A 15,134-nucleotide genomic window follows, 5' to 3' on the forward strand; every position below is an offset into this window, starting at 1 on the left:
TCGTTGGCACCTCCTCAATATGTCCCTTATTTACTGTACCCATAAAATCGCTCTTTTTTCAAAGGGTGTAGAGAGAAGAAAGATGTTTTATGTACCATGGCGCACAGCGCAATCCTACGCGTGCTTACTCTGAGAAGTGGCACGGTGTTCGGTGTAGCTTGTAGCCCAGGTGAGCCTTGCGGAGAATGGGGGCTTCCGGTGCGGACTAGACGCTTCTGGTTACCGTCAACGTGGAAAGAAAGATTCTTACAGAGAAATATGTAAACATACTTTTATTTATAATAGAAAAAATATATATGATTGCACGTAATTCTGAAAGCTTTATTTAGTTCATTACGTAAAAAGGAGGACGGTTTAATGCCCCCACTTATAAGGGGCTGCGTGCAATATGGATGGACCTCCATTTCCCCCCGCATCATCACTTAAGATTTTTGTTTTTGTTTTAAACCCACCCTTCCAAAACTCCCCTGGCATTTTATTTTTATATCTAAAAAAGGTCTCAGGGCGGTTTACAGAACAAAATCAGAAAATAAAACCACGCAATATATATTCAAAATAAAAGCAACCCAATACCCCCCCTAAAAAAAAAAACCTCCAAATTTTAAAAGGGCATCATGGGGCGTGGTTGGGCGAATGCGTGAAACGCTCGTCAGGATCCCACGGGCGCATGCAAAACGCGCGCGCCCTCGAATCCCCGAGGGATTTAGATACAAAACACGGATGCCCGTAACGAGATTTCCCCCACGTTAAGGGTACAAGTTTACTGTCAAGTCTGTTGCGCCGACATCAGAAAAGCGTTGTGCTCTTGAGTGCGTTTGCTTTGGTATTTTATAACTTACATTCAAACACAGCTAAGGGTTAATATCAGCGAGATGGACAAAAAAACGCCTAGAAAGAAAGCGGCGTCCAACGGACTAATCCTGTCGAGCACCGCGCAGTCGGCTTCTGCTTTTTTCAGACGGTTCCGCTTTGCTGTGTTTTCCGTGATCGCGCGAGGTTTGGTCACCATGGTTACACCAAAGCCGCTCTACATGCGCCGGAGGACTGTAACTCTGTGATTGCGCGAAAAGCGCGGGAAGCTGCAGTTGTCGTTCGATCGCCTTCCCTTCGCCGCTGACTGAGAAGGGGGCGCCATGGCTGGCAGGCGAGGGGCGCTGATCGTGCTGGAGGGGGTGGACCGAGCTGGCAAAAGCACGCAGACCAGAAAGCTAGTGGAGGGCCTGCTGGCAGGGGGACACCGGGCCGAACTCCTTCGGTTTCCCGGTAGGCGAGGCTTTGGGGTCGCGGCAGCTGCATGCAGGATGGCGCAGCCCCTTCGCCACACTGACTTAGATTTACCTGTATAGGTTGTCGGCAATTCCCCTGCTGTGGCAGCATGTCTGTGCCTTTGACAGACGGGTGGCGGGGTGAAAGTCGACAGGTGCACACAGCCTCTCCCGCTACGGAGGTGCAGGGGCGGGAACGCTTCATCTGTGGGATTTCTGTCTGTCCAAAGGCTGCTGACGGGGTGGGAAGGGGGCCAAATCTAATACGTTTTGTGGCGGTGCTAGTGATGTGCAGAAAGCGTTCCTTACCAGCATTATCATAGCTTTGGGCTGAGTCATTGGCCCTCCTCGTAGATAACCTTGAGTTTTTTTAAAATTTAATTTATCTAATATCTAATCATTTTGACATTCGAAAAAGTCAGTTTCTTTATGGTTGTTGTTGTTGGTTGGTTGTGTGTGTGTGTGTGTGTGTTTTCAAGGCTTATTTAACTTTATACTTTCTTGGGGTGTCTTTGAAACCATGGTGCAAAATAGTGCTTATTAAAGAAAAACTTAAACTAAGTATGATTCTACCATCTTAGATTGGCTTTGTAACTGAATTGGCATTCTGGCATGACCATGTGTGTTAGGGTACATTGTGACATGCAGAGAGAGACAAATAGCATTAAACCATCCTTATAGCAAGGGTACATGCATGATGGAAGATGCAGTAACACATAAAGTGGGTGTAATCCCACTTGTGGGCTGGGATCGTGGTTATCTATTTTCTGCCTAGATTAGGGTTAACAGACATTCCTGGGGACAGTCCCCGGATTTGCAAATCTGTCCCCGGACAAATTCCGTCCCCGGAATGTCCCCAGATTTGCAAATCTGCCCCTGGGAAACGTGGCAGCAGCAGCCTCTGAGGCTGGCCTGGTAGCGCAGTTGGCTCTGGCCGGCTTCAGGAGCTGTCTGCTGCCACTGCCACTGCCGAAGGGTAACCGGGGATGTCCCATGGTACAGATCTCCTGTCCCCTTCCCCCTTTGTTTTGACAGATCGGGGGAGGCTCAGGAGTCGCAGGCGGGCAGCCGTTGCCCAGTTCTTTAAAAACTCTGCACATTTATATTTCACAGGGTGCGAAAGAAGGGCTTTGTACCTTGCCTGGCAGAGAAACCGTGCTCCTTGCGCCTCTCCTGGGCAATGCCCACCCACCCGCGACTCTCGAGCCTCCCCCGATCTGTCAAAGCAAAGGGGGAAGGGGGCAGGAGATCGGGAAAGGCTTGGGAGTCACGGGAGGGTGGTGTGCTGTTGCCCAGTTTTTTAAAAACTGCGCATTTATGTTTCACATGGTGCGAAAGAAAGGCTTTACACCTTTATACAATATGCATGTGTGCTTGGCCCCAGGGTCTTTTGCCTCACTACTAACTCCCTGTTGCTACTCAGCTTCAAAAAAAAAAAGGGGGGGTCCCCGGATTCATTGAAAAAAATCTGGTAACCATAACCTAGATGCTAGGGAATGTGTATTTCTGATATTGAATGCTGCTATCTTTTTAGGAAGTTTAGAAGTAGCATTTGACTCATGCTTCCAATAGTGATGTACACTGGGAAGAGAATGTTTGTCTTATTCCACTCTTGTCTACATCTTATTGCAGACAGAACTACAGAAATCGGACGGCTGATAAGTTCCTATTTGGAAAAGAAGAACAATTTGGAGGACCACACAGTTCATCTGCTATTTTCTGCTAATCGCTGGGAGCAAGTGTAAATAGAATTCTTGTGAAATACATGAGTACCTTTTTGAGCCCCTAATTCAATGCTGCTTTTCTGCTTTGGGAGAATACTGGGTGAGATGCAATGTAGTGTGGGTGGATGTCTACTCCCACAGGAAGTCTTCATATTTCTCTCATTGGCTCCCCTACCTGCTCTTGTTATGCAAGCAAATTTCTGTTGTGCAAGCAGGCAGATGTTATTGAATGTCACCACATGAGTCAAGTGTCTTAATAATTGGAATTTAGGCATATTTCTCAAAAAATGAAAAAATCAAACTTATTCTGTCTAGTTGGCAATTCATGCTGAAGAGAGGATAAGAGAAATGTTTGTATTTGATCAAGATTTATACATGATGCTGGAATTACAGTTGCTGTCAGGGACTGGATGCAAAAGATATTACAAAAGGCTAGGGTAATAAATACTAATCCAGAATAAAAGCAATTGCGATTCACTTACTTCCATAGATATCCCCCTTCTTGATTTCTTTCCCACATTCTTGATGTAAGAATACATCTACATATGACATATCTTGACTTGTAGTTAACACATAATCTTTCATCTGTTTTCATATCCTGTTCTATCGATAACAGCGCAGTGGGCTGGTTTGCATGTAATGGTATTCCATGGTTTATGGCTTACTGTGAATCAGCAGCATTCTAATGCATGCTGTTGATTTACACTATGCATGGTTTGTTGCTTCTGGCTCTGGGCAGAGTAGACTGAAAGAGAAAGTAGCATGCTTCTTATTCATGGTATTGTGATGTGCCCAGTGTTTTCTTGCATTTCCTCATTCACTGTCTGCCTATTGACCGCAATTAAAAGGAGTGAATTAATAGTGTTGATGCCTTAACATCTCTTATTGGTGAAGTTGTGAGGCATTGTTTCCTAGTTAAATGTTTATTAATTAACAACATTTAATCAAATTAATGATCACCTTTTTTGGCCAAATTACATTGCAGAAATTAAGGTGCACATTAGTTTCAATAGCCAGCAAATACTCTTTTTGGTTTCATGGTTCTGAACGTTGAGGTGTGCATTAGATTTGATGGTGCATTAGACTCAAGTAAATAGGGTAATTCAAAATGATGTGGCATAATTTATGCAGGAGAAGAAAAATATCCAAGCAATTCTTAGCCCACTTCTGGTGACTTCTTAAATAAGACTGAGTTTGGAAATACTTAAGAAATGGATTACTTAGCCATTTAGCAAATTTTTATTTGGATATAGTAAGCAAACTTAAAATATATACCATGTTAACTTTATATGTCAGATCCCCCCCCAAACAATAGTCAAATGTTGTGGAACTCAGATACCAAATTAGGGGGTGTGGAATCAATATACAGAAACACAGTTTGGCTGCAGTCCCATACACCAGGGTTTGGGAATCTGTGGCCGTCCAGATGTTCAACTCCACTTCTCATCAGCCCCAGCCAGCATTGCTGGATGATGGGAGCTGTAACCAAGCAGCATCTGGAGGTCCACGGGTTTCGCATCCCTGCTGTACATGTTCATCTGGGAAGAAGTCCCACTGAACTCAGTTGTACTTGCTTTTGGGTAGACATGCATGTGATTGCACTCAGTATGGTTTAAATGTTATAGTCAAATCCAAAGCTTTATAAACAAACATCTTAGAAATTAGGTTATTGGAATATGTGTATAGACATTACAGGAATAGCATACATTTCCTTACATAGTTTAAACTTTTGAGAAAGAAAATGAAGACACTGAAAACTGTTAGCATGCACATTTACCAAATTATTTGCAACTTTGAAATCACCAATTTATGAAACTACATTTTTTAAAAATGCATTATTATTTACAGTATATCACCCAGAGTAAAAGGTAAAGGGACCCCTGACCATTAGGTCCAGTCGTGGATGACTCGGGGGTTGTGGCACTCATCTCGCTTTACTGGCTGAGGGAGCCGGCATCCAGCTTCTAGGTCATGTGGCCAGCATGACTATGCCACTTTGGTGAACCAGAGCAGCACACGGAAACACCATTTACCTTCCCACCAGAGCGGTACCTATTTATCTGCTTGCACTTTGTGCTTTCGAACTGCTAGGTTGGCAGGAGCTGGGACTGAGCAACGGGAGCTCACCCCGTTGTGGGGATTCGAACCGCCGAACTTCTGTTCGGCAAGCCCTAGGCTCTGTAGTTTAGACCACAACGTCACCCGCGTCCCAGAGTACTATTGTCTTAATGAGGGTGTATCCAGAGTCGTTCGTGACTGGACTTAACTGTCAGGGGTCCCTTTACCTTTTTTTATCCAAATGTCATATATAAATAAACATAACATTTTCTCCATATAAATACAGTCCTGGCAATTTTATACCTTGCATCACTGCTTTATTCCAAATTATTATGCTTCGATTTTTCTCTAACAGTAGTATCTTTCTACCATTCAGGCCATTGATTAAAGAGAAGTTAAACCAAGGTATCACTCTGGTAGTGGACAGATACGCCTTTTCTGGAGTGGCCTTCACAGGTGCTAAAGAGGTGGGTAAAAAACACCAATTCAGCCTCATATAAATATAGTATTTATGGAAAGATTTGCTGCATTGAAGTCTGAGGTTCAATGGTTCAATCCTTGGCTTCTCCAGGCAAGTTAAGGGAGAAATGCTGTCTGAAATATCAGAGAGTGGTGGCCAGTATTGAGCTAGATTAAACCAGTGGTCCGACTCAGTATAACGCAGCTTCCTGTGTTGCTGTCAAATTGCTCCTTGGCTTCATTGGGCTGTTTGCTGCATCTCTCATTTCTCTCCAAACAGAACTTCTCCTTGGAATGGTGTAAGCAACCTGATGTTGGGCTTCCAAAGCCAGACTTGATCCTTTTTCTTCAGTTGAGCACGTCTGAAGCAGCCAAACGAGGAGACTTTGGAAATGAACGATACGAATACAGCTCTTTTCAGGAGAAAGTTCTGCAACGCTTCTACCATTTGATGGAAGATAAGACTTTAAACTGGAAGGTAAAAAAGGAAACTTCAGGAGGAGCACTGTGGGATTCATAAGCCAAAAAAAAATCAAACAACCCTTGTAGGAGATCTGAAACATCTGTTGAAGGGGGAAAAAAACCAGTAGGGTGAGAGTAAACATAGACATCAACGTAATACCTTATTAGTATATTTTGATACTTTATTTCTTCCACCAACTGTTCTTCTGTAGTTGGGTTGTACATGAGGAGTGTTTCATGTGTTTGTGGTTTTGTTTTGGATGCAGGTGATTGATGCTTCAAAGAGCATAGAAGACTTGCATAATGAAATAAAATCGTTTGCAGAGGAGGTCATGCGAGAAGCTCAGTACAAACCCATAGGAGAACTGTGGAACTAGGACTGGAGTTTATCATCTCCTCGGGGTCACTTCTCACCTAGCCAAAATCTGCACCGTTCACCTTCAAGCAACCCTGTATTTATATTATCAAATAGGATTTGTTAGACTTGCTCTTGATGCAGCTCTCTCCTTTCTGTTTTGGGTGGTGTTTTATAAGAGACTGGTCTGGCAGCTCTGTAGCGACTTGGACTGGAGTTGATCCGTGAAAGAAGCATTAGACAAAGGTCTTTTTGTCCTACCAAGAGAGACTTAATACTTCAGCTCTATAGTAGCTGTTGTTTTCCAGAGTCATAATTTTAAAACAGTTTTTCTTTTCGTAATGAGGGGGAAGAAGTTTACTAATAAATCTCAGATATTCACCTAATTTTGTCGAGCAGAAACTTATGTTGAGTGGAGAATCTTTTTCAGCCCAAAGACCGCACTGCCTCATGGGCAACCTTGTAGAAGGCCACATGCCAGTGGTACACAGTCTGAGAGGCAAGAAGTGGGTAGACAACAGTACAACTCTTCCCTTTGTATGGTAAGCTACATTCCAGCTATGCAAAAGTCAAAGGTTCCTGTACACACATGCACCTCTCCAGTCACACAAGCAAGAGGCATGATCAGAGTTCAAGGATGTAGTCCAGCCATACAGAAGCAGTCAAGGAAGATCCAGTCCTGGGTTGGTAAGTGGTATGGGCTGAAGCTAGGGGTGGGGCCTGGGCTAGATCCAAGGGCCAGCTAGGGAAGCCTGGAGGTTCCTTATCCCTGCAATATGTACTTGATAGGATGGCTTAAATAACTTGAAACATGCCCACCCCAGTGCTGATTAAGCACCTTTCACTCTAGAACAGAGCAATTAACCTGTCACCCTCTATATGTTGTTGGACTTTAACTCCCATCAGCCTCTACCATCATGGCCTGATCTGATGGGCCACAACATTAGCGTGACTAAATGTGATGTTTCACCCTGCCTTCCCAACAGAGAATAGTGCATTAACTTCCCAACCTAAATATTTGGAGTGACACACAACCCTTTGCCACGGACAGTATTCTTCGTTTCCTGCATAAATGGGGGAAAGTGTCATATGAGAGAGTTGAGGTTATGGTACCTGGTCAAAATAAGGCTAACTTAATATGGAATCTTAACTCTAGCACGACACAGGAACCCTCCAGAAGTTGCTAGCCTACAACTCCCATCATTCTTGACCATTGACCACGCTGGTTCGGTTTAATGGTAATTGGGAGTCCAGCAACATTTGAAGAGCCTTGAAAACTCAACTGGCAGTTCACTGGGTGACTCTGGATTTCAGTATTATGAAAGGAGAAATGTCTGCACGCTTTTAAAACACTACCACTGAAACCATTTCTTTGCGAATTATATTAGCCCCATTTATGGTGTTTGTTTGTTTTTTAGTGGTATTACGGGGGCTGCTGTCCAATTATGTAGTAAAGATCCTGATTATAGCAGTATTTTTAATGAAAGTCTACTGTATTTGAGTTCTCAAATTCTTGAGATATTTCTTAGACTTTTTCCTTTCTAAAGATTTCATCTGACCTTTTTTTTGTTCTTCAGAAGCAGTGGTTTGGATATGGGTCTCCACCATATTCTAAAGTGTAGACTGATGTAGAGAATTAACTTATTTGCAGATTCACAATATTGTTCCCACTATCACCTTCAAACCTTGTTATGGTGATAAAGCCTTTGTTCAGTTTCCTATTAGTGATGTATTTAAAGAAGCAACTTGTTTGCATATTTAGAAATGCATTCTTCAAATTTGTCCTTTACTGTTAACTTATTTGCCAGTTTTTGCACTTTCCTATTCTTAAAGAAAGCAGTCTTGCGTTTTATATCCAGAAATCTTTTATTTACTCATGTTGGTGTTCTCTTGGAATTGTGTGTACCTTTTCTAATATAATAAATCCCTTCATGGGCTTTGGAACTTAAGCTGCAATATATATATACATTTCAACTATCCTTTAATCATACCACCTCCCCATTAAAAAAAACAAAATAAGGCAATTCCCAGGCTATTTCTCATGTTTTTATGTTGAATTCAATATTAATTTGATCACTGGTGCTATGTAATTTGACATTGCTAGACTTTGTACCTGAACTAGGATCTCTGCTAGGATTTTATTTAAAAATCAGGTTTTTTGTTTCCTGAAAGTTTTGACAAAACCACAGTGCTATCCTCAAAATTCTTAGTACAGTGGTGCCTCGCAAGACGAAATTAATTTGTTCCGCGAGTTTTTTCGTCTAGCGAAGCATGGTGTCGGAAAAGTTTTGGAAAAGCTTCAAAAATCACCAAAAACCTCAAAAAAGGCTACCACATTGCGTTCTATGAGTTGCTCCTCGAAGTCAAGTCGCAACTGTATTAACAATGTTAAGAAAAAGGAAACAAACTTGCAAGATGTTTTTGTCTTGCGAAGCAAGCCCATAGGGAAATTTGTCTTGCGAAGCAGCTCAAAAACCGCAAAACCCTTTCGTCTAGCGAGTTTTTCGTCTTGCGAGGCATTCGTCTTGCGGGGCACCACTGTACTCAGTTTGAGGGTAGTTATAGGTAATGTCTCAAGATCACCGTAGTTTGGACTGAACAGCAGGGGAGGTTATATATTCCTCAAGGTTGTCTCTTTCGTTCTCCGGGATCAGTCTTAATTTTAAGTTTCTCTCTTTCCTCTGTAAGTCCCACAAGGCCAAAGTTGAGTCATGCTCATAGACCTTCTTGGCAATCGGCTCTAATTTCTCCTGTGTCTCTCCCGCCGTAGCCTTGGCATCTTCTGCAATTTGACGCGTAGTGGCATTTTCCTCCACCAGTTTATTTATAGATTCTGTATTCTGGTTTAATCTTACTGAAATTTCTGCTAATTTTAGTGTGTTCTCTGAGGTCTGTTTTGTTAAAGACTCCAAAGTTTGGTTGATCTTAAGCAGCGCATCTGTCACAGCTTCCATAGAGACGGCTGTCCCTTTATCTTGTCCTGTTGTTCCTGCTGCTCCAGTTGTTGGGCCTGAAATTGATCCTCTTTTCTTTGCCTGTTGTTGCTGCAGCTGTTGTTGTTGCTGATGGTGCTTGGTCTTAGCTCTTGTGACTATCTCTTCTTGTGGGCCACTCATGTCAAGGTCACTTCCCACGGGAATTTTCTCCCTTGGAAAGTTCCACTGTCAAGCTGTGGCAAACTTTACTTTATCCTCTAGAGGGAGCAAATCAAAATGGCCATAGAACAATGTTCCAAGTACAAAAAACAGGGGAGATTGTCCAGAATACAAAACAAGAGCTTAACACAGTCCAAATCAATATTGCTAGAAAGCTTGTAGCTTTAAGCTGCCACAGTTATCCAGTTTGTATTATTTCTTCTTATACTACAGAGTAGCCAGACACTGTGGGAACTTTGTATCAAGATATCACTCTACAGGGAAAAGTCAGTTCAGTGTGCTAAAAAAAAAAAAGGCAGACCGTTTCATGCTTTCAGATGGGTGAGACGGCAGAGATTTTTAACTTCCAATAGATCATGCAATTATTAGTCCAATTCACCTCCCCTCTGCCCTGCTAGCTAGAGGGGAGATCAAAGGTCCAAATGTCCGGTTTAGCTGATTAAAGAGCTGGTTTAAACGGATGCAAGTTTAGAGCTCCGTTGCTTTCACTTTCATGCAGTCGGGGGGAGGCAGACTTCCTTTGTTTAGATCTCCCCCGTTTTTAGTTCAAATTTTAAAGTTTAGAGGGTCCCAGTTATTTTTCAAATCTTACTCACGGGAATTCAGTCCGAATTTTCTTTTCAGGAAGGAATCGGCGCTCTCCGCTAATGGCGACGCGGCTTCACTTCGCAGGCTGGGTAGCGACTCTCAGCACCGCGCTCGCTCCCGGTGTCGCTTTCACGGTACCGGGGGGCGCAAAGGTGCCCACCGAGTCTCCTTGTTCTCAGGCTTCAGCGCCTGGGATTTTAGGGGTCCCCCGCTTGCCGTAGCAGGTAAGACCCGAACTTGCGAAGCAGTCCTTCCCCGGAGCTCGGGGCTAGGACCGCCATTAAGCGCTGGCACCGACCGGAAGTCTGACACGGGAGTTTGTGGACTGCTGGGACCTTGAGGAAGACGAATTCAAAATTACGACTGCTTTTAGATTGGGAAAAAAGCAAGACAGAAAGACCCCGAGAGACTGTTTGATCACATTCAGATCCAAGGAGGAAAGAGACAAAATATTAAGACTACACTTTGAAAAGGCCTTGCAAATTGGAAATTCAACTGCACAGTTCTTCAAAGACATCCCAAAACATATTTTGGATTTAAGAAACTTCTACAAGGACTTAGCTCTTCTGCTAAAGAAAAATTCCATCCGTTTCAGGTGGGAGAAGGTAAAAATAAAGACAATTCAAGATAAAGAAGATAAAGAAAAATTTTTGGCAAGATATCAGGAGGAGCTACAGAAGGGGATTGTGGACGTACTTGGAGAACAGAGGAGAGCACTGGAGATCCTGAATCTCTCGACTGGACAAAAACCACCACCATCAGAAGAAGAGCAACAACTTGGAGCTGTTGGAGGAGCCTTAGAAAAATAACAAGATGGCTCTGCAATTCCTTAGTTGGAATTGTAATGGACTCAATGTGCCTTTGAGGAGAAGACAAGTATTTCACATACTGAATAGAGAACAATTGGACTTGATATGTCTACAAGAAACTCACATAACCAGAGCCCACAGGAGACTACTTATAAATAAAAGGCTAGGACAAGAATTTATCTCATCAGACAAAGTCAAGAAGAGAGGAGTTGTAATATATGTTAAGGAAAAATGGGCTCCAAAAATGATATTTAAGGATGAACAAGGGAGATATCTGGCAGTGGAAATACAAATTCAAGGAGAAAAATTTTTAGTGGTTGGAATTTATGCGCCAAATGAAGGCAAATCTGACTTCTTTAAGAGACTTCATGAAACTCTTTCTGACTATTTGGATTACAATATGATAATCATGGGAGACATGAATGGTGTGGTCTCCACCAACATGGACAAGGCACAAAGACTAACAGTTAGTAAAGAAGGGAGACTCCCTAAGACTTTTTTTGAAATGACAGAAAATATGGACTTGATAGACATATGGAGAACAAGGAACCCCCTGGAGAGAGAGGGAACCTTCTTCTCCCAAGCAATGACGACCTGGACCAGAATTGATCAAATTTGGGTTACTAGTGGAATGGCTCCAAAGATTAAGAAAGTGGAAATCTGCCCAAAAACTTGCTCCGACCATAACGCCGTGAAGATGGAGATGAAACTTACAACAACTGGTCAATTCAGATGGAGAATGAATGACACCCTCTTTCGGGACAAGGAGATTCTTATGAAGGCCCAAAAGACTTTAAAAGATTACTTCGAAATAAATATGAGGACCGACATGGAGAAAAGAGTGATCTGGGATGCAAGTAAAGCGGTCATGAGAGGATTCTTGATTCAACAAAATTCAATAAAGAGGAAAAAACAAAACGAGAAAAAAGAGAAGCTATTGGAAATGATAAAGGAAGGAGAGAGAAAATTAAGAACAAAACCAAAATCTCAGGACATCTTAAGAGAGATCAAGTTATATCAAACACAATATATGGAATTGATGAACCAAGAGATTGAATGGAAGATAAAGCAAATGAAGCAAAAGACTTTTGAATCAGCAAATAAATGTGGCAAACTCTTGGCATGGCAATTGAAGAAAAGGCAGAAACTAAATACAGTTACAAGCCTGGAGGTGGATGGAAAGAATATATCTAAACCTAATGAAATTAGAAACTGCTTCGTAAGTTATTTCAAAAAGCTTTACACTCAAGGCCCCCAAAATGAAGAAGATATAGACAAATTCCTGGGAAAATATGGATTACAAAACATCTCTCATCAAAGTAAGATGGACTTGAACCAGAGAATCTCAGAACAAGAGATAGAGGCTGCTATTCAGAACATGCAATTGGGCAAATCTCCGGGACCAGATGGATTGACTTCCAGATACTACAAATCGTTGAAGGAATGGCTAACTCAACCACTAAGAGAAGTATGCAACGAGATCCTTGAGGGAAAAAGGGCCCCTGAATCGTGGCAAGAGGCATATATTTCACTCATACCAAAGTCAGAGACTGAAAAGACCCAACTTAAGAACTACCGCCCAATATCACTCCTCAATGTGGATTACAAAATTTTTGCAGACATTTTGGCAAAAAGATTTAAAAGAGTATTGATGGAGAAGATTCATAAGGACCAAGCAGGTTTTCTCCCCAAAAGACACCTGGCAGACAATGTAAGGAATGTAATAGACATTCTGGAAAAGCTAGAGGTGAATATAAACACTAAAGCAGTACTGATTTTTGTGGACGCGGAGAAGGCCTTTGACAACATTTCTTGGAGTTTTATGAGAAAGAATCTTCATGGGATGGGGGTAGGCCAGGGTTTTGAGAATGGTATGGCTGCAATATATTCTGAACAAAAAGCTAAACTGATTGTAAATAATGTTATGACGGAGGAACTTAAGATAGAAAAAGGAACACGACAGGGGTGCCCGATTTCCCCATTACTTTTTATTTCAGTTCTGGAGGTGTTGCTGAACATGATAAGAAATGACCAGCAGGTTAAAGGTGTGCAGGTCGGAGCTAAACATTACAAGTTAAGAGCGTTCGCAGATGACCTGGTATTGACTTTGCAAGAGCCAAACACTAGTACAAAAAAGGTTTTAGAAATAATACAACAGTTTGGCCAGGTAGCTGGATTTAAGTTGAACAAGCAAAAAACTAAAGTTTTAGGGAAAAACTTAACAGATATGGAAAAGGAGAAATTTCAAGAGGAAACAGGTTTGACTGTGGTAAAGAAGGTGAAATACCTAGGGGTTTATTTAACATCTAAAAATCTGAATTTGTACAAGGACAATTATGAAAAATGTTGGTCAGAAATCAAAAAAGATCTAGAAATATGGTCAAATTTGAAACTGTCAATGCTAGGCCGAATCGCTGTGATTAAAATGAATGTATTGCCTAGAATGCTTTTTCTGTTTCAGACCTTGCAGATTCTCGACAAGATGGAATGTTTCAAGAGGTGGCAGAAAGATATTTCGAAATTTGTCTGGCAGGGCAAAAAGCCCAGAATTAAATTCAAAATATTAACAGATGCTAAAGAAAGAGGGGGTTTTGCCCTGCCGGACTTAAAATTGTACTACGAGGCAGCAGCTTTCTGCTGGCTGAAAGAATGGATGCTCCTCGAGAACACTGATATCTTGGATCTGGAAGGTTTTAACAATGCTTTTGGTTGGCATGCATATCTTTGGTATGATAAAGTAAACAGCGCTTTTAAAAATCACATTGTTAGGAAAGCATTGATTAATGTTTGGATAAGATACAAAGATCTATTGGAAAATAAAACCCCTAGATGGGTGTCACCAGTGGAGGCCAAAGCAGTGAAGAGACTCAATACGGAGGCCGGATGGCCGAAGTATTGGGAAATCTTAGAACAGGATGGAGACAAGTTCAGACTACAAAGTCAGGAGAAATTGAAGCATAAAGTTGGAAACTGGTTTCAATATCGTCAAATAATGGAATTTTTTAAACAGGACAGGAAAATTGGTTTCCAGGTGGAAAAATCAAAATTAGAAACTGAACTGTTAGAACCCAATACTAAGATTTTATCTAGAATGTATAACTTGCTGTTGAAATGGAACACACAGGATGAAACAGTAAAATCTGCTATGATTAAGTGGGCTCAGGATGTTGGACATAACATCATGTCAGCTGACTGGGAATGGTTATGGAACACCGGTATCAAATTTACGGCATGTAATGCCTTAAAGGAAAACATTATGAAAATGGTATACAGGTGGTACATGACCCCAGTCAAGCTGGCAAAAATCTATCATTTGCCTGATAATAAATGTTGGAAGTGTAAAGAGACTGAAGGTACCTTTTATCACCTTTGGTGGACTTGCCCGAAGATTAAGGCCTTCTGGGAAATGATCTATAATGAAATGAAAAAGGTACTTAAATGTACCTTTCCCAAAAAGCCAGAGGCCTTTCTCCTGGGCATAGTCGGCCAATTGGTGACAAAGAAGGATAGAACTTTTTTTATGTATGCTACAACAGCGGCAAGAATACTCATCGCAAAGTATTGGAAGACACAAGATTTACCCACTCTGGAAGAATGGCAGATGAAAGTGATGGACTATATGACATTGGCCGAGATGACAGGCAGAATCCGTGACCAACGAAAAGAGACGGTGGAAGAAGACTGGAGAAAATTTAAAAGTTATCTGAAGGACTATTATAAACTTAATGAATGTTAAAAATGTCGTGGTTTTCAGAAACAAGGGGGTACAGGGATATATGGTTAGAAGATAGAAAAGAACTAAGTTGACAGAGACTTGAAAGCAATAATTGGGAGTTGCTAGTTGAAGTATGGACATTGGGATGCAGAGAGGGGGGGTATGGGGAAGTCCAAGAAAAGAGGTTTATAAGAAAATATGTACGAAACTATGCGTGTTTGTTTGTCATTTTCATTGTTTGTTTGTCTTTTTAAAACGTTGTAAAACCAATAAAAATTTTATAAAAAAAAAAAAAAAAACAGCAGGGGAGGTTATAGTAGGATGCAATTCTAGTACTACATCATTTCATGGTCCCAAAGGTGCATTATAGGCACTGAGGTTGTCTTCCATCATTATCTTCTGATCTCAGTATTCTTTTACATGTGTTAAAGGAAAACAGAAATACATAGAAAACTAAAGATATACACACCCAGCCCTCGCAAGGCGCTGGACTTGGGGAAGGAGGCACGGGGCTCTGGCAGGGTCCTAGAGCCCTCACATTCTT

At 41.7% G+C, this 15,134-nt stretch overlaps 2 protein-coding genes across 2 annotated transcripts in view; both read left to right on the forward strand.

Moving 5' to 3' along the window:
• The first annotated feature begins 962 nt into the window (after nt 1–962).
• Nucleotides 963–6,709, forward strand: DTYMK (deoxythymidylate kinase). Its single transcript, XM_083506653.1, has 5 exons — nt 963–1,263; nt 2,898–3,006; nt 5,424–5,514; nt 5,787–5,984; nt 6,235–6,709. Exons 1-5 carry the CDS (start codon nt 1,134–1,136, stop codon nt 6,343–6,345), a joined length of 639 nt encoding a protein of 212 aa, XP_083362779.1. The 5' UTR covers nt 963–1,133; the 3' UTR covers nt 6,346–6,709.
• A 4,225-nt stretch (nt 6,710–10,934) lies between these two features.
• Nucleotides 10,935–15,134, forward strand: part of HDLBP (high density lipoprotein binding protein) — a 257,678-nt gene continuing 253,478 nt past the window's right edge. The window contains exon 1 of the mRNA XM_083506312.1: nt 10,935–13,320. The gene's annotated coding sequence lies outside the window, so the exon portion shown is untranslated. The remainder of the gene's footprint in view (nt 13,321–15,134) is intronic.

This window comes from Podarcis liolepis, assembly GCF_965112155.1.
Source record: "Podarcis liolepis genome assembly, chromosome: 5".
NCBI classification, from domain to species: domain Eukaryota; kingdom Metazoa; phylum Chordata; class Lepidosauria; order Squamata; family Lacertidae; genus Podarcis; species Podarcis liolepis.